The 25,135-nt window shown below is 45.0% G+C and overlaps 1 protein-coding gene across 1 annotated transcript; it reads right to left on the bottom strand.

Moving 5' to 3' along the window:
- Ankrd66 (ankyrin repeat domain 66) lies at positions 1-19,748 on the bottom strand. The gene is made up of 4 exons (XM_036167024.1): positions 19,698-19,748; positions 11,020-11,190; positions 6,345-6,573; positions 1-635 (listed from the first exon to the last, which is right to left on the bottom strand). The coding sequence occupies exons 2-4, from the start codon at positions 11,180-11,182 to the stop codon at positions 446-448; spliced, it is 582 nt and encodes a 193-aa protein (XP_036022917.1). The 5' UTR covers positions 11,183-11,190; positions 19,698-19,748; the 3' UTR covers positions 1-445.
- Positions 19,749-25,135: the final 5,387 nt, after the last annotated feature.

Below are 25,135 nucleotides of genomic sequence, written 5' to 3'. Positions count from 1 at the left end.
CCCTTTCTCCAGCCTGAACTTGGTTTTTGTTTTGCTTTTTATTTCACGTTTTGCCGCCGTCTGATCAATTTCACTGGAAGAGCCCTTTCTTTGGTGGCGAACACTCTGTAACTATGTGTGTGTTGGTGGGTGAGGGGCAGGGCGTGCTGACATTACAAGTCACTACAAACAAAATGCAAGCAGCTGTTGGCTGTCCACTGCCATGTCCCCTCCTGGTCGAGCTTCTGGGGTTAGCGTCACGCTCTCAGGTTTTGGCAGAGACACGGGCTCTGGTAGAGAACACGGCGGCAGGACTTTCCAACTGAATGGTTTGCTGTGGGTTTCCGTGGAGGCGTAGGTAAGGGTGGCGGAGTGGAATTCTATGAAGAGCAGGAAGCCAGACAACCCCTCTGGCTCCAGGCTGGGTCCCAGGTCCCGGTGAGTCTGTGTCCTGGGCTCCTCCTTCTCATACCCTCCAGGCCTTGGAATGGCTGAGCCTGGTGGAGGCTCGGATTCTCTTATTACTCTTTTTATTGGTGTTTCGGTCTGGGGCGGGGAGAGACTGCTCTAGCTCCCTTTTCTTGAGGTCCCAATCCGGGTCGCGCTCATCAAGCAACAGCCCTCTCTGGCGGTGGTCCCGGCATTCTGGTTCTGCCCTACAAAGAGACCAGTCTGTGAGTGTGGTAGAAGGAGCCTGGCCAGCGCTGTCACTGACCTTGCTTCCCAAGCACTACGCACAGTGCAGGCCATTCATGGTCTAGTTAGGACGGTAGGAGGCCAAGCTCACACATGTCCAAGTGCACACGTTAGATTCCAAACCTTCTCAGATCCCAGAGGAACTGCCTGAAGATGGAAGAGGCCTGGGTGTGATTAATCTTCACAGACTGCTGGAAGAAGGTGCTGCTTATTGTTAAAGTGCCCACATTTCCAGAACAGTCTTCATGTGAATGGGAAGCTGTTTCTTTTCATTCTTTTTTTTTTTTTTTTTTGGTTTTTCGAGACAGGGTTTCTCTGTATAGCTTTGTGCCTTTCCTGGGACTCACTCTGTAGCCCAGGCTGGCCTTGAACTCACAGAGATCCGCCTGCCTCTGCCTCCCAAGTGCTGGGATTAAAGGCGTGCACCACCAACGCCGGACAGTAGCTAGAGTTTTCTGGTCCTACCTGGCCCAGGGTCAGGACAAATCTCTCTCACTCGCCAGTCCCACAGCTGCTCAGACCCAACCAAGTAAACACACAGAGACTTATATTACTTATAAACTGTATGGCCGTGGCAGGCTTTTTTTTTTTTTTTTTTAAACTGAGGCTCGAACCCAGGGCCTTGCACTTGCTAGGCAAGTGCTCTACCACTGAGCTAAATCCCCAGCCTGCGTGGCAGGCTTTTATTAACTATTTTTATATCTTAAGTCAACCCATTTCTATTAATCTATAAGTTGTCACGTGGCTTCTGGCTTACCAGTACCTTACATCTTGCTTTTCATGGCAGCGGATGGCAGCATCTCTCTGACTCAGCCTTCCACTTCCCAGAATTCTCCTCTCTCCTTGTCCCGCCTATACTTCCTGCCTAGCTACTGGCCAATCAGTGTTTTATTTATTAACCAATCAGAGCAACACATTTAACATACAGAACATCCCACAGCACCCGACTGTTTCTTTTAGTTCTATTTTCCTTACTATAAAAGGAATACATGTTCGGTGTTTAAAATTTTAAAGTATAGCCTTCCACATACACAATACCAACACCCAGGAGAATGAGGCAGGAGGATTGCTGCAGGTTCACGGCTAGCCTCTGCTGTATAGTAAGCTCCAGGCCAGCCTGGGCTACAGGTGAAATCCTGTCTCAATCAACCAATCAATTAAGTAAGTTGGAAGTGCAAGAAGAAAATGCCAATTGCATACATTGTATGTATAGGTAAATTAAGTAAAAAATAGCCTAAGAGTGCACATCCTCACAATGTGAACTGTGAAGAAATTCAATGCTCTTGTCTAGCATCATAAGCAACAGGATACCCAACTGCCACATCCTCTATTGTGTGAGTGACTTTGCTAGCCCATCTGCTCAGCTCATCAATCCCACAATGAGTTCAGCATTGGCCTCTTGCCCAACTAACTGTGGTCCTCTATCCACACACTTTAGCCTGCAAAACTCCTGGCTATGATCACCCAGTCAGCCAGGGCACTCAGCTCTCCATACAACCTCCACCTCTTCTCATGCACACTGGACCGATGCATATTTCCAACACCTAGATCAACAGGTTTTTTTCTCTCCTCCCTTGGCCAGGTCTTCACTTTATTTGCAGGAGCAGATGAATTACACCCATATCCAGAATTCTTTCCTCTGACTCCTCTAGCATCAGAAAGGAAATAAATTTCTGGTGGGAAATGGTAGGTAGATGTGATTCACACATGATGCAGCTGACATTTATTTTTGTCTGCTCAGCATTGTCTGCCCAATTTCCCTGGTGGTGCTTACTCCATTTTAGTTATTCTGGGCCAAATGCCATGTGCATCTGGTCACTAAGAAGGGGCTAAGATTACTCAGAAAGAAATTTCCATAGAAAGCCAAGAACAAGACTCGGGAATTCTAGCATTTGAAAGGTACACAGGGGAACATACCGATGGGACCAGACTATAATCCTTGCTCTTGGGAAAGGGAGGCAAAGCTGGGTTATACAGTGAGGCCCTGACTCCCTCCCCCCAAAATTAAAAATTAAATGAAGGAAGAAAGGGAAGGAGGAAGAAAGGGATGAGGGGAAGAGAAAAGGGAAGAAGAAGAGGGTGGAAAGAAGGGAGGGTAGGGGAGGAAGGAAAATGCATGAAGATTAACTATGGATGGAGAAGGGAGCATTGTGTTATCAACAGAGAGTTATGATTATTCCTATGAGAAGTGAGTCAGTGCAAAGATGGGGAAGACTTCCAAAAGGTGGGCGAGAGATGAAGAAGGAGAATCAGCTCTGTAGATCAACTCTGTAGCTTAGGAGCCTAGGGGAGAAGAGAGACAGCTGGAGGGACCTCTGGCTCTGTTCATTTGTTTACAAGAAGGTGTTCACAGACTATAAGGTGGGGGCAGGGTAGAAACAACTAGCAATACAGGAGGAAGTGGAGACTAAACAGAGGATAACACAGGGCAGGGGCTTCCTTATAGAAGATGTGAAGATTCTAGATCAATGGTTCTCAAACTGTGAGTTGTGACCCCTTGAGAGGTTGAACAACCCTTTCACAGGAGTTGCCTAAGACCATCAGAAAACAGGTATTTACATTTCAATTCATAACAGTAGCAAAATTATAGTTATAAAGTAGCAACAAAAAGAATTTTGTGGTTGAGGAATCACCACAAGAGGAACTATGTTAAAAAGTTGCAGTGTTAGGAAGTTTGAGGACCACTGTTCTAGATGGAGGAACACCACCACTCATAAAGGATGGGAAGGCCAGGTGAACTGATGTGGGGATTTGTAAGACCTGGAAGTATGGGGGTAGAGGGTGGGGCTGGAGCTGTTGAAAAGCATGCTGATGTTCCTTTATGACTTCAGGTAGAAAGTGTGTTCTCTGAGAAACACTTGAGGTGGGCCTATATAGAAGCAGACATCTGTAGTTCCCTGCCAGTGTTTATCTACTTATTTCTGGGCCTTTCTTTACTGGTCAAGCCCAGGAGTGTAGAAATGCCAAGTCCAACAGAAACTGGGACAAAGGGCTAATTATGGTGCCCATTAACATACCAAAGAGCATGCTGGCTTGCAGGCTCTCTCACCATTACAAATACCTGTTACAAAGTCCATGCTGGCATTCTGGAGCTTCTCAGCTCTTCTCACCCAACCCCCAACCCTAAACTTCTCCAGCTCATGGGCATCCTTCTCGTTCCTATAAGCCCTGCCATTTCAGCCATGCTATCTCTTGGCTCACTCTTGGCTGTTGGTCCTCTTGGCTTCTCTCTTCTTTACTGTCTCTGATGGGTGATGTCATTCTGTATGCTGTGAATATGCATTGCTCTGATTGGTTGATAAATAAAGGTGCTTGGCCAATGATGAGGCAGAATGAGGTGAGGCGGGACATTTTAACTAGAGAGGAGGAAGGAGAAAGGGATGACAGAGGAGTTCTGTGTTCGCTTGAGTCTGAGTGGCTGCAGGACAGTGGGCCCGTGAGAGCTGGGCGGGACCAGGAAATGTTCGGGCTACACTGTCTCTGTTCCTTTTTGGCTTTCCTCTCATGGCACAGTCCATTCTGCTGTCCATGTTGAGTCTACTACTTTGTACTAGAAAGCCCCTGGCTGCACTCTCCCTCCTATTTACAATACAAACTTTCTCTTCAACCATCCCTTGGAGGGGTCATGTCCTCACTTTATACAAGAGATCCATCCACAGCGAGGGATGCTAGGTCATAAGGTCTAGATAGCAAAGGTTCTAAAAGTTATGAATAGAGCCAAGGAAGGCATGGGATACCAAAGGGGTTTCAGATACCTTTGTGGGGACCTCAGAAGTAATAAGATGAAGAGAGCCATGTCACATAGCAAAGTGTTAGATCTGCAGGAAACTCAGTGAGGAATGCCTGCTGGTGCGCAGGGCCATGGCACACAGAGGTCCTGAGTGTGGTTCCTAGAACTGGGTTAAAGAGTTTGTGAACAGGACTCATAGCTTGCCTCTTTCCAGCTCCCCATTTATGATCTGTGATATTTTTTAAATGGTGACACTATTTCCAAGGTAGGGTACTTCTATGGATTGCCAACCTCAGCCCAGGCAACAGTTTTACTAGTTTAACTTTTACGGGGACGGCAGTGTCAGGGATCGAACCCAGGGGCCTCACATGAGCTCAGCAGGCACTCCATTTACTATGCTGCATTCCCTAAATCTTATTCTACTTTTTCTTTGAGACTAATTTGCCCAGACTGACCTTGAACTCACTCTACAGCCCAGGCAGGCCTTGCATTTCCCTGGCTCAGCCTCCTGAGCAGCTGCTATTTTAGGCTTAAGCCTCCATCCTGGCCTAATTTAACATTTTGACCATAACTGTATCTGAAGCTCATAGGAGACAGCCCACAGTCACTGTTCTCTCCCATGAACTGGCAGTACTTCTAGGTTTTCTACCTCATCTTCTTTCCCAAGCAACCATGTTCAGACCAGACTATTCAACTTTTTTTGTATTGATCACTTGTTGACCCATCCATTCCTCTCAAGGCCCTAACTGCAAAGAACAGAATCAGTACTTAATTATATCCATCTGCTTGACTTAGTAAATAAATGAATGAATGTTTGACAGGTTCTAGTCTTGTTAGGGAGTCATACATGAATGTAGACGGGTCTTAAAACCAGAAGTCTGATTCATTTACCTCATGAGGTATGGGGGAGGGCATTATATATGTGTGTTTGTGTGCATGTGTGTAAGGAAGCCAGAGGTCAATGTATTGTATCATCTCCTCACATTTTGGGACAGGATTTCTCACTTGCAGTTCTGTCCAGACTGGCTGTCCTGGGATCCTTTAGTGTCTCAACTCTCAAACTGGAGCTACCAATGTGGCCACCGTGACTAGTTTTACATGGGTTCTCAGGATCCAAACTCAGGGCCTCTTGTTCATGTGGCAAGCACCTCACTGATTGAACCATCTCCACAGCCCCTCCTGCACTGTAAGTGTGAGGAAACTGAGGGTCAGAAGGCTGGTTTAGCTCCCACAGAGTCACACAGCTAGCCCAAGCACCTTTCAGATGCCCAAGAGTGACCATGAGGCTTATGCTGTGTCCCATCCCCAAACTTAGTGTCCACTTAGAGATAATTTTTGTAGGATCTAAAGCAAAAGATCAATGGACTTTGCACCCTCAAGTTGACATTCTAATAAAAAAATATTAAAATCAATTTTACAAGTTATTATGGGGCTAGGAAGATGGCTCATTCTGATAAGAACAGTAGCTTTTTCATGCAGAGGACTTTCTCCTCCTAGCCCACAAGGCTGTTTCCAGCAGTTGGTAGCTCCAGCTCCAGGGGATCTGGCACCTTCTTTTGGCACATGCACACATCCAGGCAAAACCTCATAACACGTAAAATAAAAGTAAGTAATCATTTACAAAATTATGACACCATTCAATTGGTTCGGGGGTTCCCAACCTGTAGGTCATGAGTCACACATCAGATATCCTGCATATTAGATATTTATATTACGGTTCACAATAGCAGCAAAATTACAGTTATGAAGCAACAACAAAACAATTTTATGGTTGGGGTCACCACAACATGAGGAACTGTTGTAAAGGGTCCAAGCATTAGGAAGGTTGAGAACCACTGGGTTAGATCTTTTTGTTTTGTTTTCTTTTACCTGAGATTGATCAATGGACAAAAACTAGATTCTAGGCTCCTTTCCATTGCTGGAAAAACATAGTACTTACTTCTCCAGGAAGTCCACACAGGCTTTCTGCCCATAGATCTGTGCGATCCTCTTGGGTGTATCTCCAAAGAAGTCAGCAGCATCAATGGCAGCATGCAGTTCATGGAGAGTTTTGAGTACATTCAGATGGCCTGACTCAGCTGCAAAGTGAGCTGCGGTCCAGCCCACATCAGTTACCAAGCAGGGTCTGGCTCCATATTGTATCAGGAGATGTATCACTTCCATTTGCCCTTAGGTATACCATGAAGAAAAAAAAATGTGGAGTTAAGATACAAATGTCCTCAGTGGCCTGATGTCGCAAGCAGCCTAGACAGCACAGATGCAGGAGGGAACTGGCCTTTGGGGTACCTCTGCCTTGTTATCACCATTCTTCATCATGGGAGGTAGTTCCCCATCCTCCTCCCATGGAGACCTGAGCCCTCTAAGAACTTCCTCTATTCTTTCTAGAAGAGTCCTCCTTTCTGTGTCCTGTCCCAGGCCTGACTCAAGTCCTTCCCATCTACACACTGGCAAGCCTCACTGCTTCTGCAGCCACCATATATTCCTTGTTTGTTTATTGTATATTAATTTTGTAGAACTTGGAGTTGAAGCTAGGGCCCCTCATGTCCTATGCAAGTTTTCTACCACTGAGTTACAGTCCTTAGAACTCTTCTTACTTTTTATTTCAAGAGCGGGTCCAATTAAGTTGCCAAGACTGGCCTTGAACTTATTCTGTACCCTCAACAGGTCTTGAATGCTCTGCTCCATTCATAAATAGCCAAAAAATGGAAAACAACCTAGATGTCCCTCAACAGAAGAATGGATAAAGAAAATGGGGTCCATTTACACAATGGAATATTACTCAGCTGTTAATAAAATTACATTATGAAATTTTCAGGTAAATGGATGGAACTAAAAGAAAAACATCTTTGAGTGAGGTAACCCAGACTCACAAAGATGAAAATGGCATGTATTCACTTTTATGTGGGTTTCCACTATGAAGTTAATGATAACTGAGCTACAATCCAAAGAACCACAGAGATTAGATACAGAGCAAGGGACAAGAGGGAACAGAGATTTCCTTAGGAAAAGGAAATAGAATAGACAGTTATGGATGGATGTGGGGGGATAGAATAGAAGGATCAAGTTGGAAGGGGGTTGTGGGAGGAATACAGAAAGAGACAGCAGAAATTAAGGGACATTTAAGGGGTAGTATTGTGTCTTAGTTTGGGCTTCTATTGCTGTGAAGACACACCATGACCACAGAAACTCTTATAAAGGAAAACATTTAATGAGGATGGCTTACAGTTCATTGGTTTAGTCCATTATTGTCATAGTGGGAAATGTGGCAGCTTGCAGACAGACATGGTGCTGGAGAGATAGCTGAGAAGCGCCACATCTGGATTGGATCAGCAGGCGGTAGGAAATGACTGAGCTACTAGGCCTGGCTTGAGCTTCTGAGACCTTAAAGCCCTCCCTCAGTAATGCACTTCTTCCAACAAAGCTATATCAGCAAGGCCACAACTCCTAATAGTGCCAATCCCATTAGCCTTTGGGGTCATTTTCATTTAAACTACCACATACAGAAACCTAATATAGTAGAAGCTTTCTAAAATATATACATCTATAAAGGTGATCTAAATGAAATTGCCCAATAATGGAGGGAGGGGTGTCATCATTCCAATTGACCATCTCTTGTCACCAAACAAAGCTTCCAGTACCAGTATTGGGTTAATCTAATTGAGTCATTGGTCAAAGGGGCCCTACAAGAATCCCCAAACAACTCAAGCTGTTACCAAGACTATAGGTTACTCTCCACAAACTACCAGCAAGGCTCCATTGCTGAAGACAACACCTATACAACTCATCAATGATAGAGATGTTGAGCCAGTGCCTACACAGAGCCTTCACCCTATGTTCCAGCATCTTTGGTTTGGTAAGGTACTCTTCATGCTCTCAAAAGAGACACATGAACACCAAGCCAGTCACAAACCCTGTATTTACAATGGTGTTCTATCTGAAAGATATGCTAAGGCAATGGTGGCACAAAGCTTATGGGAGTAACCAACCAATACTTGATTCAACTTAAAGCCTACTCTGAGATGGAACCCTTACCAGACAGTGTTGTAGAATATTATTTTATGAAATGTACATTTGTTCATGCTGTGGGACATTTTTTTAATGATGCAAAGATTAATAGCAAGGCAGGAGAAATGACAAGCAGGGCTGGCAGGCAGAGAGAATATATAGAAGGAGAAATCTGGGAAGGGGATCAAGGAACAAGAAAAGGAGAGAGGACACCAGCATCCAGCTACCCAGCTACACAGCAAGCCACAGAGTAAGAAGTGAAGAAAGGTATACAGGAAGAGAGAAAGAAAAAACACAGAGGCAAAAGGTAAATGGGATAATTTAAGTTAAGGAAAGCTGGCTAGAAACAAGCCAAGCTAAGGCTAGGCATTTGTAAGTAAGAATAATCCTGTGTGTGTGTGTATGTGTGTGTGTGTGTGTGTGTGTGTGTGTGTGTGTGTGTATGATTTATTTTGGAGCTGGGTGTCAGGCCCCTAAAAGAGAAAAGAGTAAAAACAGCCAACAACACAGTGGTTGGGTGATCAAACACCTGAGACTAGAGAGCCCAGGGACCTAGGGTAAAAGGTAACAACTGTTCCTTATACTTGCTGGGAGAGAGAAAATCTGTTTTCTCCAAAAGAGTGGCACTGAGTATACCAACCACCCCAGGACAGGCCTCATGTTCAGGAGTAGAGTGTTTTTTTGTGTGCTGTTATTGGCTATAATTTAGTATTCTTGTTTGTTTTTTCTTTTTAAGTGTGGTTTTATTTGTTTCCCTGGTTTTGGGGGGGACTGTTGTTGTATTGGTTTTGTTTGTTGTTTGTTTTTCAATACAGGGTTTCTCTGTGTAGGCCTGGATATCCTGGAACTAGCTCTGTAGACCAGGCTGGACTTGAACTCAGAGATCTATTTGCCTCTGCCTCCTGAGTGCTGGAATTAAAGGAGGGAGCAGGGAGAGGATCTAGGGGAAGAGGAATAATATTATCAAAATATAGTTAAATAATAAAAATATAACAAAGCATTAAAAATACATAAATTTAATTTTTAGAATAAGAAATATTTTAAAACTTGTGTTGATGAGATAGCTCATCATTCAAGTCTAGTGCCCTGAACCAGAGCTTTTTCCTTTTTCTTTTCTTTTCTTTCTTTTTTTTTTTTGTTGTTGTTTTTCAATACAGGGTTTCTCTGTGTAGTTTTGGTGCCTGTCCTGGATCTCACTCTGTAGACCAGGCAGGCCTCGAACTCACAGAGATCTGCCTGGCTCTGTTTCCCGAGTGCTGGGATTAAAGGCGTGTGCCACCGCCGCCACTCAGCCTGAGCCAGAGCTCAAAGTAAAACAGAACCAACTCCTGAAAGTTGTCCTCTGACCTCCACTGTTCACCATGGTGTGCGTGCGCGCGCGCGCGCGCGCACACACACACACGCACACACACACACACACACACACACACAATCATGTACAAACACACACTAGCAAAACTAGTTACAATCAGTAAATTGAGCACCCTTAGAACACAGCTGACACAGTTTAAGAGCACAGGCTTTCTAATCAGACAGATGTGCGTTCATTCACCAATAAGTAATACTTTGGGTATGAAACATATGCTCAATGCCCTCATTTGCAAATCAGGGCTGCACCATTGGTCTCACCAAATCTGTGAGGAGCATGAATAAACTCCCAGACATGAAGCACCCAGCACAATATTCAGCAAACAGCAAGTGTTCCCTGAGTGGCCATCTGATACAGTTACTAATGCTCCCTACATAGATTTCTGCAAAAATATCCCAATCAAGTTTTTTGCAGCTGGTTTTATTTTCTGCCTAGTCCCTCTCCCCATGAGAGAGAAGACAAATAATTGGCAAGCAAAGTTGTCTACAGTAATGCTTTCCTTAATGCCATGTGTTGGTGTTTATTACTAAAGACTTTTCTCTTTAAAAAACTTAATTTACGTGTGTGTTTGTGTGCACATGTTCTCATACACATGCTCATACATGCACATGTCTGTAGGTGCCCCACAGGCAGAAGGTGTTGGTTCTCATGCAGCTGGAGTTAGAGGTAGGTGTGGGTGCTGGGACAAAAGCTTGGTCCTTACACAAGCAGTGAGCGCTCCTAACCACTGAGCCATCTATCTAGCCCCAATTTCCAGAGACTTTGACTGAGTTTTGTCACTAACTTCTAGTCATATAACTGGGATGTGCTGGGAGGGGGTGGAGATTCATCTTCATGCTGCTCCATTCATGAAGTCATGATGACAAAAGACTAATTGAGAGCATTGTTTGGAGCCTTGTCATTGTTATCTAACTCCCCATCAAAGAACTCTAGTACAGCATTACTGCACCCATTGTGTAGAAGAATGAGTGCCCAAAACATTAAATAACATGGCCCAGGGACTATCACTAGTAAAGGTCAATGCCAGGTGAAATGGTCCACATAGCATTAAAGAAATGTCCATCCCACTCTGACACAGACTGACAACCTTGTGAAGGTGGGCCAGGAGGAATGGTCTACAGAGGCTGAAGGTGGGCCAGGAGGAATGGTCTACAGAGGCTGAAGGTGGGCCAGGAGGAATGGTCTACAGAGGCTGAAGGTGGGCCAGGAGGAATGGTCTATGGAAGCGTTGTCTACTCACCTCTGATTGCAGCCCAGTGGAGTGGTGTCCGATCGTTCCAGTCCACATCCTTGTAGTTTGGGTCACAGAGACCTTTCTTCAGAATCTTCTTCACTGAATTGCAGTCCCCTGTTGCCACGGCCTGGTGAAGTTTCGTCATGTCTGATATTTTCGACAATTCCATGACAGAATCTGCCCGAGATACAGGCCATTTAGTAAATTCTATACAATCCTTCACCCCTAGCAAGGGCTCCCTCTCCCTAGGTTTTGGTATCAGCGACCTGCTTTCCTGTCTTGTGTATTTTCATCTTCTCTCTCTCTCTCTCTCTCTCTCTCTCTCTCTCTCTCTCTCTCTCTCTTTCTGTGTGTGTGTATGTGTTTTCTGCTGTGTGGATGCCTGACTCTCTCAGCCACCCATCTTCCAATGTGACTTCCTGCTCCTACTTCAGGGTTCTGTTAGTTTTATGCTACCTTGAGTTGGTTGTGGAGTTCTGCATCTTGTCTTTCTGGTATAGAAGCATCCAGAGATGCTGTGGGGACAGTGACAATCTGCTTGAACAGTTTGGGCTGGATGACTGGATCTGGCATAAGATCACAGAAATTAAAAACTTTTGCCACTGCACATGAGGAGTACAGCTTGCCAATGCACAACTAAAACAGCTAAAAAATGTTATTAATGTATGCCATGAGGTGTCCAGGGAGATGGCACTGCCAGTAACAGGGTTTTTTTCTCAAGCATGAAGACCTAAGTTCAGATCCCCAGAATCCACATACAAAGCTGGGCATGGTGCCTCATGGTTGTAATCCCAACATGGGAAATAGAAATAAGCAATCCCCAAGGCTCCCTTGCCAGGTGGTGTGACCTGCTTGGTAATGTTCCAGGCCAGTGAGAGACCCTATCTCAAACCAAAGATTTGAGAACCAATACCCAATGTTTTTCTCTGAACTCTACACACACATGCACACCTCCACACACACAGCTCTCCTCCCACACACTTGTACACATGCATGTGTGCACACACACTCAAAATACTGTGCCATGAATCACCAACGTTCACACTGTAATCTACAAACCCTTAAGCGTCCCTGATTTTTAGTTTAGGGGACTTAGGAAGTGGAAACTGTTTTCAACGTTGGATTAAAATGTCACCAGCTCCGTTCACTCTGTTGTCACCTAACCTGTGGTTCCAAAGCAATGGAAGAGAAAACTGCTAATGCCTGGACACACAAAAAAAGATGCTGTCAGCAAACTGCTATGCACCACACTTACAGGAGAGCACTGCCTCTGGGGAGCATGTTACAATCCAGGTACATTTTGGAGTGCATTTATTGAATCCTTTACCCCTGAGTATACGGCTTAGCAAATGTGACTGTACAATAAAATGTGCCAACATGAGGGAATCTCCATCACCCATGGACCCGTCTCTCCATATGACAAGCGCAGGATGTTTCAAGATGGAGCGCATGTGAAGAGAGCCATTGGAGTAGGCCAGTGGGTTCTAATGGAGTACAACAGGCACATGTACATCATTTCAGATGCTACATGGCAGCAAATCTTTGAGACATCACCACTTGTGAGGTTCTGATGTAGATCCAGAGAAGAAATCCCATGATTATCCAAAAAAGCTACAATTACTTTTCCCTTTCCAACTTTACAAATGTCTGAAATCACCGTTTCTTTATATATATCCTTCAAAACATTACAGTGAATGCCAAAGCTGTATAAGGATCCAGCTGACTCCAGTTATGTCAGCTGTTAAAGGGATTCTGGGAACAGAGAGCAAGCCAACATCATTCTTCACATTTTTTGTTGTTGTGGAAAACATGATTACTTTTCACGAAAATATTTCTTATTGTGCTGTTAGTTTTCTTTAATTCTTTAATGAGAAATTTAATTCATGAAACCACTTTAACATGTTTCTAAATATACCATTTTTGTCAACTGGACACAAAGGAAGGAACCTCAACTGAGGAATTCACCTCCATCAAATCTGCCCTCAGATGTGGGAGGGCTCAGTCCACTGTGGGAAATACTACTCCTGGACAGGTGGTCTTGGGTTGTATAAGCAAGCAAGCAAGCCAATAAACATTCCTCTATGATCTTTGCTTCAGTTCCTATCTCCAGGTTCCTGTCTTGGGTTCTTGCCCTGATCTTCTTCAGTGACGGACCATAACAGGTAAACTGAAATTTTCTCCCACAAGTTGTTTTGGGTCAGTATTTTTATCAAAAGACAAGACTAACTAAGACTCTTATGAAATGGGTTTATTAGAATTCCCACCGATGAATTTATCCCACTTTAAGATATTCTGTTGAAATGGGTCAATGGTTAAGAGCACATGCTGTTCCTCCAAGGGACCAGAGTTCTCCTCCATAACCTACATTAGCAGCTCACAACCACCTATAATGTCAGTTCTAGTGGATCAAAGGTCTCTAACATTTGGTTATAAAACCCACATGCTCCTCCAAAAGATTAAAAATAAAATAAATCTTTAAAAACGGAAGCTACTTTTTAACTTTGTATGGTGGTAACATCGATAGATATAATCTAAATAAACAAAAGCTCTTTGGGTGACATTTAAAAGATTCTGAGCTCTTAAGTCTTGAGAAATGCTGATATTGAACACATGATGACTAGAGGTAGGAAACTGGAATGAGTAGGCGGTTGCTTGAACTTGTGCCCACTGGGATGCCCTAGTTCTCAAGATTCAAGCTGAGAACCGGAGAGCCAGAGTCTACCTTCCAAAATGTCATCGTGAGCAGCTCCAGAGGTTTGTTAGAAATGCAAATTACACTCGGGAAGCAGAGCCAGGTGGATCTCTGTGAGTTCGAGGCCAGCCTGGTCTACAGAGCGAGATCCAGGAAAGGCACAAAGCTACACAGAGAAACCCTGTCTCGAAAAAACAAAAAAAGAAAGAAAGAAAGGAAGGAAGGAAGGAAGGAAGGAAGGAAGGAAGGAAGGAAGGAAGGAAGGAAGGAAGGAAGGAAGGGAGAAAGAAACAAAGAAAGAAAGAAACAAAGAAAGAAAGAAAGAAAGAAAGAAAGAAAGAAACAAAGAAACAAAGAAATGCAAATTATTGGGCTTGCTATCTACCTACTGAACCTGAAACTCTGGGACAGGGACCAAGGATCCTGGCTGGTATCTGATGCATAATCAAATGTGAGAACAGCCCAAGAGCCCCAGGATCAGAGAAGTAAACATAATTCCAAGGCAGTGTCGGGACAGGAAAAAAGAGCCAGTCACTAGAGTGGGAAGTAAACAGAGCTGTCCTGTCAGAACTCTAGGTTGGATCCTGAAGACATGAATAAGGGTCGTTTTCGTGACTGGAGGATCCTGGGACTAGGAGGCTCACACTGCACAGGGTCAGAGCTTCTGACATCAATGTGTAGACCAGGGCTCAGCAATCTTTTTCTACAAAGGGTCAGACAGCAAAGCACTTTTACATGGAGGGACCAAGCAGAGGCTACTTCATAGGAACTTATTAAAAGCTGCTTCTATAACAAGAGTGGGAATTCCTGTTCCACCCTTTTTTCTATGTGCCTCAAGTGAATGTGCCGCCTACTGGGTTTCCAACACCCACCAGCTGTAGGCATTCTCGGGAAAAAGAAGACAGGCGTGAGGAGGGAACAGCTGGTCAGTGAGACGGTCAGGTGCCTTTCAGCCCCAGGGCTGAAAAACTCCAGAGACCTCATTCCTCTCTGGGTTGGCAATCTCAACAGCTAGCCAGTGTTGAGCTACCTGCACTTGGACCAGTGATGGGCTATGTAAGGATGTGATGTTAAAATCCAGCTGTTGCTGCTCAGGCCACAAGTACTCTTCTGATGCACCTTTCACAGATACCTCCAGGCTTCCTACAGAGACGCTTGCGTCTGTGAGACCCTAGCTAACAGATTTTCAGCTGTCTGGCTCTCTCATCTGGGTCAGTGAGTTTACGTCAAAGGTGGACACACATCCTCAGCCCTTCTTTGCCTCCTGCCTATGAGTAAGAGAGCCTGGCTACTGGCTTGTGTGTGAGACCTCCTCCATCAGAACAGTGTAAGAAAAGGCCCCTCCTTCTGCCACAGGGGCTCTGATTCTTCTTCAGAGACCTTGCCACACTGACTGTCTCCTGCTAGGGCCCGAGCTCAGACTACTGCCATGTTTTCACTACCTGTCTGTCTTCCATGGCAATAATAATCCTCTAAAAATCCCTCATAATCAGTCCAACTTAGCGTCCTCTTAAACCCCATCTAAGGCCTTTAAGACTGTGCGAGAGTTTAGTATCAAGTCCAACAGTACTACTCTGTTTTTCCCCAAAAGGGCCAGTCCACTGATTTGGTCCAAAATCGAGTCTAGGCTCAGCCCACCCTGGACTATAGAAGAGTTTCTAGTGGTTGGGAAAAAGCCAGTATTCCTCAGGTACTTGAGAAACTGGTTCCCTTCTGCCAAAAGGAGTCATCTCCCTTGTCTCTGGCAGAAGAGACTGTGGCTCTCCACTGACATACATGCGTGGTTGCATATCAAAGCCCATGGCGGCCTTCAGGCTCCTTCAGCCCCTACTCACACAAGCTTGTTATATATCTCAAAGTCCAGCTAGTCCCCTTGCCTTTCTCGCCTCTCTTCCAAGGCTGTTCCAGACACAGACACACATGTAAGCACTCACAACCCCCGACACACACACACACACACACACACACACACACACACACACACACCCTGTGCCATGCTCTCTTTATAACATAAGGTTTTTCACCCTACCCTGCTCCTCTTGCTAGTCTCTGCTATCCCTGTTTCCCGAGCGCAGGCCATGCCCAGTCTGCTTCTTTTTCTCTCTGCTCTGGACTCTCTCTCTCCAGGTGTTTCTGAATGTTTTCTCTCCCTTAGGCCCCAGGCATGGAATGGCCAATCACTGGTTTCTTTATGGTGCCCCTCGCAAACATTTAGGATCTTTCAACACTGATCAGAAGGACCTGAAGAGGAGACCAAGCATAGTGGGGACTGGGCAAGCAGGTGACTGGGGTGAAAAGGTCAACCAGGGTGGAGATGTGAAGGCTCACTCTCCAAGTCTCCTAGAGCCAACCTAGGAAGGCTGGGTATCTTAAATGACCATAAACAGGAATGGGTTTTGGCCTAGAGGTCACAGATTGCCAACCTCTGTCTGCACAGATCAATTAGGGAAATTGTTTGTGTTTCTGGCTCGGTAAGTAGTAGATAAGGCCTTAAATTCTGCAATTGTAATGAGCTCCCACAGCAGGCTTAACCACTCACCAGACTGGATAGCAGCTTCTCTCTGAATGGAAAGCAGGGAGCAAGATTGGAGACTTGCGGGACACAGCAAGAAGGGGACTGTGGCTCTCATTAGAAGGGATACATAGTATCACCAGTGGAATGCTGGGAACAAAGACCCTTGACCTTGACCCAAGCAGATGAGAGTCTCTAGTGATGCAAGACAAAGATTAGGTGTGCGGCAAGAGAAAGGTGTTCTGCATGTGCTTTGTGATGTAACAGAGAAGATGGTATACACGGCATTTCACCTTTTTTGGCATGTGTGGGAATACATGCTTGCATGTGCATAGATGCCTATGTGGTAAGGGTATGCATGCATGTGTATGAGAGTACATGTGGAGGCCAGAGGTTGAGCGTCTTCTTCCACCTTATATATTGAGGAAACATGTTTCCCTTGAAGCCATAACTCACTGATTCAGCTAGCTAGGCAGCTTTCCCTGGGATCTCCCGTCTCTGCCTCCTGAGAGCTGGGATGGTCACTAGACTCACACCTACTGCTTACACGGGTGTCAAGATTCAAACTCTGGTCCTCAGCTTATACTTCAAGCATTTTACCTGCACCTGCGGAGTCTTCCCGAGCCCTTGCATCTCGGTTTTTAAATTTGACTCACTCGGGCAAGGGGAGGTGGTTCAGTTGGTGAAGTGCTTGCTCCACAAGCAGGAGGACCTGAGTTCAGATCCCCAGAACCCATGTAAAAGGAAGCCCACCACAACCGGTGACTGTGATCTCAAAGCTGGGGGACTGGAGTCGGCAACTCTCTGGAGGTCACTGGCCAGCCAATTTAGTAGAATAGATGACTAGAAGTTCAGTGAGAGACTCGGTCTCAAAAGAATTCTGTGGGGACCAGTTGAAGAAGACCCCCAGAGTTGATCTATGCTTCTGATGCTTTCACATGTATATGCACAGACACAGACACATGCACACATACAAAATAAACTCAAATTTAAAAACAAATATTTAACAGACAACCCTTACCCTGGAGGATTTGATCAACAATAAACAAACGTTCATATATCTCATCTTCAGGTGTTACTAAGCAGAAAACCATTTTTATAGCCAGTGTGCAAAAGCCTTTGCGCTTGACTTCTATACAAGCCTCTAGGCTTTAACCGTCCCCATCTGCTCTACATCTAAGTCCACAACAAGGAGCTTGCACAACATGTGGACGAGGAAGCCAGAAGTTTGAATGGACAGCAGTAGTTTATTTCCAGACAATTGAAAAGCGAATCCCCCAGCCCCCAGAAAAATCATATAGAAATGCAAAAAGAAAAACAAGAAATAAGCAAACAGAAACCCATCAACATTAGAACAGACAAAACAATCTCAAAAGGGATAGCATGAGAGGCCCCGACTTCCTGACTTCAGGACTCATGACAGGCAGTTCAGTGGTGGAGGAGGAGACTTTCAGCAAAGGCGGTCATGGGCAATTCTCCCTGTTCTTGTTCTGTCTTGATGGTTTCAGTCTTGCGTTTGTATCTGTGATCAATTGTGAACATATTTCATTTATCCGTACATTATATATACCCATGTATAAACTGGGAAAAACAATAAACACGAGCTTTTGAGAGGGCCAGGTAAACACTGTGACAGCCTGCCTTAATAACTCAGATAAAAACTAGGCCTCGGTCCCTGCTCTTGAAACTGGAAAGACAGTTTCTGAGAAATCCATGAACAAAGGGCAATTAATCACTGGTGCTCCTAACCACAGGGACAAGGAAGATAGGGGTAGCAAGCCTGGACATCTGAGCCAGCCTCCGTAGTCAGCAAGCTCAAAGTAACAACAAAATAAGGCCTGGGACTTGTCCAGGCCCGCCCCCAAAGGGAAAACTGTAGTCATGACCAGCCTCTAACTAGCCCTGGCCAATTAGAATGTACTAACATGATTTCCACTTGCTTAAGCCAATTATATCTAAGATGACCTAACTTCCCTAGGAACTCCCCTTCAGCTCTGCTTTAAAGGAGTTCACACATCTCTTTCAGGGTCGTCCCATTTTGCCTTTGTGTGGAATGGCCAAGCCCAGCATGCTGGAAGCTTTCTCAAGATATAAATGCTCTTGTCGATTGCATATGCGGATCGTGGTCTTTTGTGGGACTTCTCCAGGATTCTAACAGCTTTGTTTCTAGACTTGCTTTCCTATTCTCTTTTGCGCTAATATTCCCACAATCTTGATTGCTGTGCCTTCATAGTGAGTTGTTAAATAGAGTATCCATCAAAAAGAAGGAAAAATATAGTTATAAAAATTTGGACATGAGGCCGGGTGGTGGTGGTGCACGCTCGAGAGGCAGAGGCAGGCAGATCTCTGTGAGTTCGAGGCCAGCCTGGTCTGCAGAGTAAGTTCCAGGACAGCCAGGGCAGTTACACAGAGAAACCCTGTTTCCAAAAACAAAACAAACATACAAACAAACAAAAAAATTGAATATGAATGTTCGTGGAGAGTTATAATGGGCAAAAGTGAAAATATCCTAGATATTAGCCAACAGATTACAAAACAAAAATATAATATCCAGATAGTAGATTATTATCTGACAACAGAAATGAAGTAGGATGGAGAGTCAGCTCAGTTGACAGTCTTTGCTGTGCAAGTGTGAAGATCCTAGTTCAATCCCTAGTACACATGTCAGGGGGACATACTTCATTCTTTTTTAATTGGTTCTTTGGGGATTTCACATCATGTATCCCAACCCCACTCATTTCCCAGACCTTCCATGTCCACCCTCCATCCCTGTGGGAGCATACCTCTAGTTTTACCTGGGGAAGGAGAGACAGGCAGATCTGTGTGACTCACTGGCCAGCCAGGCTAACCTACCTGGTGAGCTACAGGCCAATGAGAGACCCTGTCACAAAAAACAAGGTGTGTGGCTCCTGAGGAACAAGATACAGGGTTGGCCTCTGTCTGCCACACACATATTCACACATACACTAAATGAATTAAGAGCGATAGATGTTTTATGGATGAATCATGAAACATGCTATGGAAACAAAGTCAGACAGAGAACACCACGTATTACATGCTTCCACATGCATGACACAGGCAGAGAGCAGGCAAATCTCTGGAGTCAAATGTGGACCAATAGTTGTCTAGGACCAGTTCGGGGAAAGTGTGAGCTCTGAGGGCTGGCAAAGTACAGGGCTTCATTCAGGGATGGTGAACTCCTTGAAAATCAGACTGTGGTAGCAACGGTTTCCTAACTCTAAAATTCTAAAACCCACAGAATTAGATGCTTTAAACATACCCAGTTTTAGGGCATGTGACTTGACCCGAAACTAGCCTATCTATAACTACTGTAATTTAGCAGACTTCGCTTGAATTTACCAAGTATATCTGAACTCCAGTCCTCCAGTACCTTGGCTTAAAAAAGCAAGTCAGCAGTACACGCTTGAGTTAAGTATGATTTGTCTAATTAAAACAAAGAACTAAGATTAAAACACTTACTGTTTTTCCTAGGCGCTCTGTGCTGCTGGCCACCTTAGCTGGCTGGAGCGTTAGTTTGTGTGCACCATGGAAACTTGTTGCTTAGGATTCCTGCAGCAAACTGACCCCTCCTCCTCCCCAGGAAAGCAAACAATGACCCTCAGCTTCCAGGGGGGCCTTGAAGTCTGGCGGGGCAGGCTTGCCTCTCTGCTTCCCATCTAAACTGTTCAATAATTTCATCTACTTTAGTATAACTGGGATGGTCCTCAACAGGCTCTTAAAAACATTTGATAATCAAATTGAAATTGAAAAGCAGCCGATTGCTCACAGCCCACAAGATACTGCAAAGCAGGCCGGATGTTGATTAGACAACTGGAACTTGAGGAATGTCTGCCCACCTTGGAGTACTGGGGACAGCCTGGACCCCTAACCTTCAAAGCCAGCTACGAGATCCTGAGCAAATTCCTTAACTTTGACATTTCTCCTTGCTCAACACAAAAGGAAATATTTTGGTTTCTTTCTTTCTTTCTTTCTTTCTTTCTTTCTTTCTTTTTTTCATTCTCTCTCTCTCTCTCCTTCCTTCCTTCCTTCTTTCTTTCTTTTCTTTTTTTGAGGCAGGGTTTCTCTATGTATCCCCAGCTGTCCTGGAACTTACTACATAGACCAGACTGGCCCTGAACTCACAGAGATCCACCTGCCTCTGGCTCCTAAGTGCTGGGATTAAAGGCCTGCACCTCTATTGCAGTAGTAAGGAAACACTTTTAACCTTTCCCCTTCTGGCTATTAAATACAATTAGCTGAGTAATTTATGAAACATTTGATGCTCGATAAAGGTTTAACAATGATGTTTCTGGATGCCCTTCCTGGCCTTGCCCCTCCTCCCTTCTGCTGCAAGCAAACCTCTACCATGTCTATGGCACTGCTGATCTCAAACTCCTCCATCCCTCTGCCCCTCCCTCTCACCTTCTTCCTGCTCTTTTTTCTCCTCTCTTTTCCTGTTGGTGTTCTGTATTGCAGGGGACAATCAATGAAAGAGAGTCACTCCAAGATGTAAGCCAGGCTCTGTGCAGGAGGGAGGAACAGTTTCGAGGAACTGAACCCCAAAGAGCTGTGCAAAGGCCAATTTATTGATTATTATGAAAAAGTTGTTTTGGGGAGGAAAATAAATTCCTCATACCAAAGCCCCTGATCTAGTGTCTATGTTTTGTGAAGGAAAACAGCACACCCCTGCAAATTTAGTCCTTATTGTGCATTGTTTGCAGTACCCAACAATGTAAGATGCTCCAGGTGTGCCAGGACCATCTTGTGATGTCATGCAAAGGCCATAAAGCTCCTTCAGAAAAACAACTCTGGAGGTAACAGAAACAATCACTGTTTCCACAATGATGTCTTCAAGGTCTAAGAACTTCTAGGAAACAACTATCCATTCTGATGTTTACCCTCTATAAAGTGTAAACAACTGCTCATTCTGATGTTTATCATCCATACAGTGTAAACAACTATCCATTCTGATGTTTACCCTCTATACAGTGTAAACAACTGCTCATTCTGATGTTTATCATCCATACAGTGTAAACAACTATCCATTCTGATGTTTACCCTCCACACATTGTAAACAACTGCTCATTCTGATGTTTACCCTCCACACAGTGTAAACAACTATCCATTCTGATGTTTACCCTCCACACAGTGTAAACAACTATCCATTCTGATGTTTACCCTCCACACAGTGTAAACACTATCCATTCTGATGTTTACCCTAGATACAATGATTCTACTGGGGTTCCACTACATCTTTCCCTTCTTTCTTTCCTTCCACTTTGCTTCCTTCTTTCTTTCCTTCCATTAGTCTTCCTATTTTTCTTCCAATATATGTTGGTGGCTGTACTGGGCCCATGTTAGCCTTGATTGTCACCTTGACACAGCCTAGAGTCATCTGAGGGGAGAAGCCTCAACTGAGGAATTGCCTGATATCAGTGGGCATAACTGTGAGGCATTGTCCTTATTATAAATAGATACAGGAAGTCCCAGGCAAGTGTGGACGGCTCTACTCCAGCAGCTGGTCCTGGGCTTTATATAAACAAAAATGGAAGAGCCAGCCAGCAGGCAGCATCCTCCACGGTTCCTGCTGTAGTGCCTTGGCTGTGGGTGAGCCCCCTGGTCGGAGGAATACTGCATGGAAAGGCAAGCAATCCTACCTTCAGGTTCCTGCCCTGAGTTCCTGCCCGGACTTCCTTCAACAGTGGACTGTGACCTGGAAGTGCATTTGGTCAGAGTATTTTCTCACAGCAACACAAAGAAACCTAGAACAGCCAGGCAGAGAACAAGGCACTCCTGTCTTGACTAATTGAGCTTTCAATCCAGAAAGCGGTGGGGGTGGGGCACAGACAATAAACAAGAAAACAATGCTTACATGTAAATTTACAGCTTCTTACATACCATATAGTAAACATGCAAAGGCAGAGAAAGTGGGAGAAGATGACTGAAGAGGTGTTGGATGGGAAAAAATGAAGGCTATGCTGTTCCTAGGGACGGATTGAGGAGAAGGTTTATAGGAGATATGAGGAAGAAAACAGCCAGAGTCATCTGGAAAAGTCCAGATTGAAATTGGCCATTGATAGGAAGTCACAACATGCCCACACGGTTGGGCTTGCCTGGCGGACCGCCTAGTTACTTCCGGTTCAAAATAGCCATTTCCGGTCAAAACATCTTACGTGACTAGGACTCCGTGGCTTTGCATGGCTGCGTAAAGCCATGTAATCTACATGCATGCGTGGAGTAGCCACATGCGGTCCTGTACGCATGCGTGGGCCACTCTTTAAAAAGCCAGCGCCATTCTTGCACTGGTCTCTTCTCCTCTCTTCCTTTTCTCTTGACCACGTGTGTGTTTCCCACAGGCCTGTCATGTCTGTCTCTTCCTATCCTATATTAATAAACAGCTCTTCTGTGGATTTGTCGCGTTCGGGATGTGTTCCTCATGGGGTAAGAGTGCCAAAAAAACTAACAGCCATGAGGTTGGGTGGAGAGCAAGAGAGGAGGAGAAGGGAGGAGAGTGGGAGCAAACAGAGTGCCTGGGAACCCTCAGAGACCAAGAAGGCAGGAGGGCAGGCACGGAACCAAAAGCTCCAAAAGACACACAGCCAAATGCCTGAGGTTATATAAAGGAATCTGGAAGCCCAAGGGCTGGAGTTTGGGGGCAGGATATGTCAGCCAAGTTGGCTCCATAGCAAGTGCTTGTGAGTAGAGACTGAAGGAGACCAGAGTCTGCTTTGATATGTTAAATAGGCACCTCAGCCATTTGTCCTGAGTTTGAGACCTAACAGGAGTCATGATTGATTTTGGTTGTCAACTTGACTTGAGAAACGCCTAGAAGAAAGGTAAAGAACTATTACTATGTTTGCATATAAAAGGGTCTGTAACTGTGTGTTCACATGGGTCCATGGAATGAAGACTTCTTAAGACTGAATCTAGCCTTTCATGGCTGCAGGGGGGTCCAGCCTCGAAGGACTGAAGTACTGTCCCTTCACCTAGGGCATATATATTTACTCTCTATTATAGTTTAGCTGATTAATTTCCCTACCTTCAAAGCATCCTAAAAGGAGCTCCCAGAGACCAAATGTCAAGTGCAAATTACTTGATTTCTCAGGTACCTCGGCTTCCCGGGTTTCCTGGACCAAATTTTGCATAGGCCTTGGATCCTTGGGGGACTCTCTGATCTTTGACTCTCAAACTAGATTCTCATAGGGCGATAACAGAAACAAAAGGCAAGAGAAACAAAAGATGTGTTAAACAAAGGAAGGATTTGGGCTGGGTGCTACTCTCTGGAGCCAGGCCAGGAGCTCAGCAGGGATGCACTACAAGGGTCCTAAAGGCTCCCATGTCAAAAGGAGGATTGTCAGCAAATAAGATCTTAGAAAATGGCTGGATTATGATGGCTCCAACCTGATCAGTAGAGTTCATCCATTGATGGATTCATAGTGTGTGTGTGTGTGTGTGTGTGTGTGTGTGTGTGTGTGTGTGAGAGAGAGAGAGAGAGAGAGAGAGAGAGAGAGAGAGAGAATGTTCCTGTGTCTCCATCTTACTGACCTTGCCGATTCATCTAGGCCAGCCAGCCAGCGAGCCCCAGAATCTTCTTGTTTCTGCCATGGCAAGCATACACAATCATGACAGCTTTGTTTGTTTGTTTGTTTGTTTGTTTGTTTTGTTTTGTTTTTAGAGACAGGGTTTCTCTATGTAGCTTTGCGCCTTTCCTGGAACTTGCCCAGGCTGGCCTCGAACTCACAAAGATCTGCCTGGCTCTGCCTCCCGAGTGCTGGGATTAAAGGCATGCACCACCACCACCCGGCTCACAACAGCTATTTTAACACCAGTGCCAAGTATCAAACTGAGTTTCTCACCCTTGTCCAGCACCTACTTTGATGAATCATCTCTCTAGTCCTTGGATTCAGGCTTTGGTAGCATTATTGGGAGATTGTGGGAAGGAGGACAGATAGCTAGGTGGGAAGAAGTCCATCACAAGGAATGTACCTTTCTTGAAGCCAATATATTTTCTTGTTCTCCCTGCTTCTAGGCAGGCTGGAGGTAAACAACTCTGCTCCACCATACTCTCTGCCAAAGCCTCTTGCCATGATGTTGGGCCTCACCAAAGGCTCATGTAACAATGATGCAGCTGACTGTGGCTGAAACCTCTGAATAAAAGAGAGCCAAAGCAAATATTTCCCCCTTTATGTTGTTGTTTGCCTCAAGTATTTTGTCTCAACAATGAAAAACTGACAAACGTAAGCCTATTTCTGCTGTGTCATTGAGAGTGATTGATAGGAATTCCAACCACGCCCCCAGCATGGGACACTTAGTCATCTCCGCCTAGTCATTTCTGGGTCATACGTCCTGCACAACCCATGCCCCATTCTCTGTCATATAATCATAGAGATGTGACCATGTGATCTATGCACATGTATGGAATAGCCACGTGGTCCTGTGTGTGCAGGTGCAACCTGACTTTTATAAGTCGGGCCCCATGTTCCTCGGCCCTCTTTCTCACACGTGTCCTTCCACAGGCTGATCACCTCTATCCCTTTCTCTTTGTCTTGATAAAACTCTTGTTAGTGGATTCTGTTGTGTTTCGTGACTTTTCCTTGGGGGTAAGAGTGCCTCTAAAAACCATCAGTGATTCCAAGAGCATGTGGGTCAGTCAGCAAAATGAAAGCCTAAGACGGTCACTGAGTACAGAATCACCAAACAGACTAGAGGCCTGGAGAGAAGCTCAAGCATGCTGTGAGTATGCCAAGCTCATGCAGCTGTCAACCCCTTCCTGAGCACATGCATTGTTTTGTGACCACCACACCTCAAGGGCATCAGTCTCCAGACTTCGCCAGCATTTGTAGGCAGATGTGCACTGATGACTCTGCAGGGGGTTTCCAAGTCTTCATCCTCCAATTAGGACTGCACCATGGCCCACC

The sequence above is a fragment of the Onychomys torridus genome, chromosome 18 (assembly GCF_903995425.1).
Source record: "Onychomys torridus chromosome 18, mOncTor1.1, whole genome shotgun sequence".
NCBI lineage: Eukaryota > Metazoa > Chordata > Mammalia > Rodentia > Cricetidae > Onychomys > Onychomys torridus.
Note: the sequence above shows the minus strand (reverse complement) of the source record. Positions and strands in the feature narration are given on the sequence as shown.

Excerpts from the sequence above, each read along its gene's own strand:
- Ankrd66 (XM_036167024.1), bottom strand. The coding sequence starts at position 11,182 with ATGGAATTGTCGAAAATATCAGACATGACGAAACTTCACCAGGCCGTG. Across the intron at positions 6,574-11,019 it reads CCACTGGGCTGCAATCAGAG|GGCAAATGGAAGTGATACAT; the intron begins GTGAGTAGACAA and ends GGTATACCTAAG. Across the intron at positions 636-6,344 it reads TGTGTGGACTTCCTGGAGAA|GGCAGAACCAGAATGCCGGG; the intron begins GTAAGTACTATG and ends GTCTCTTTGTAG.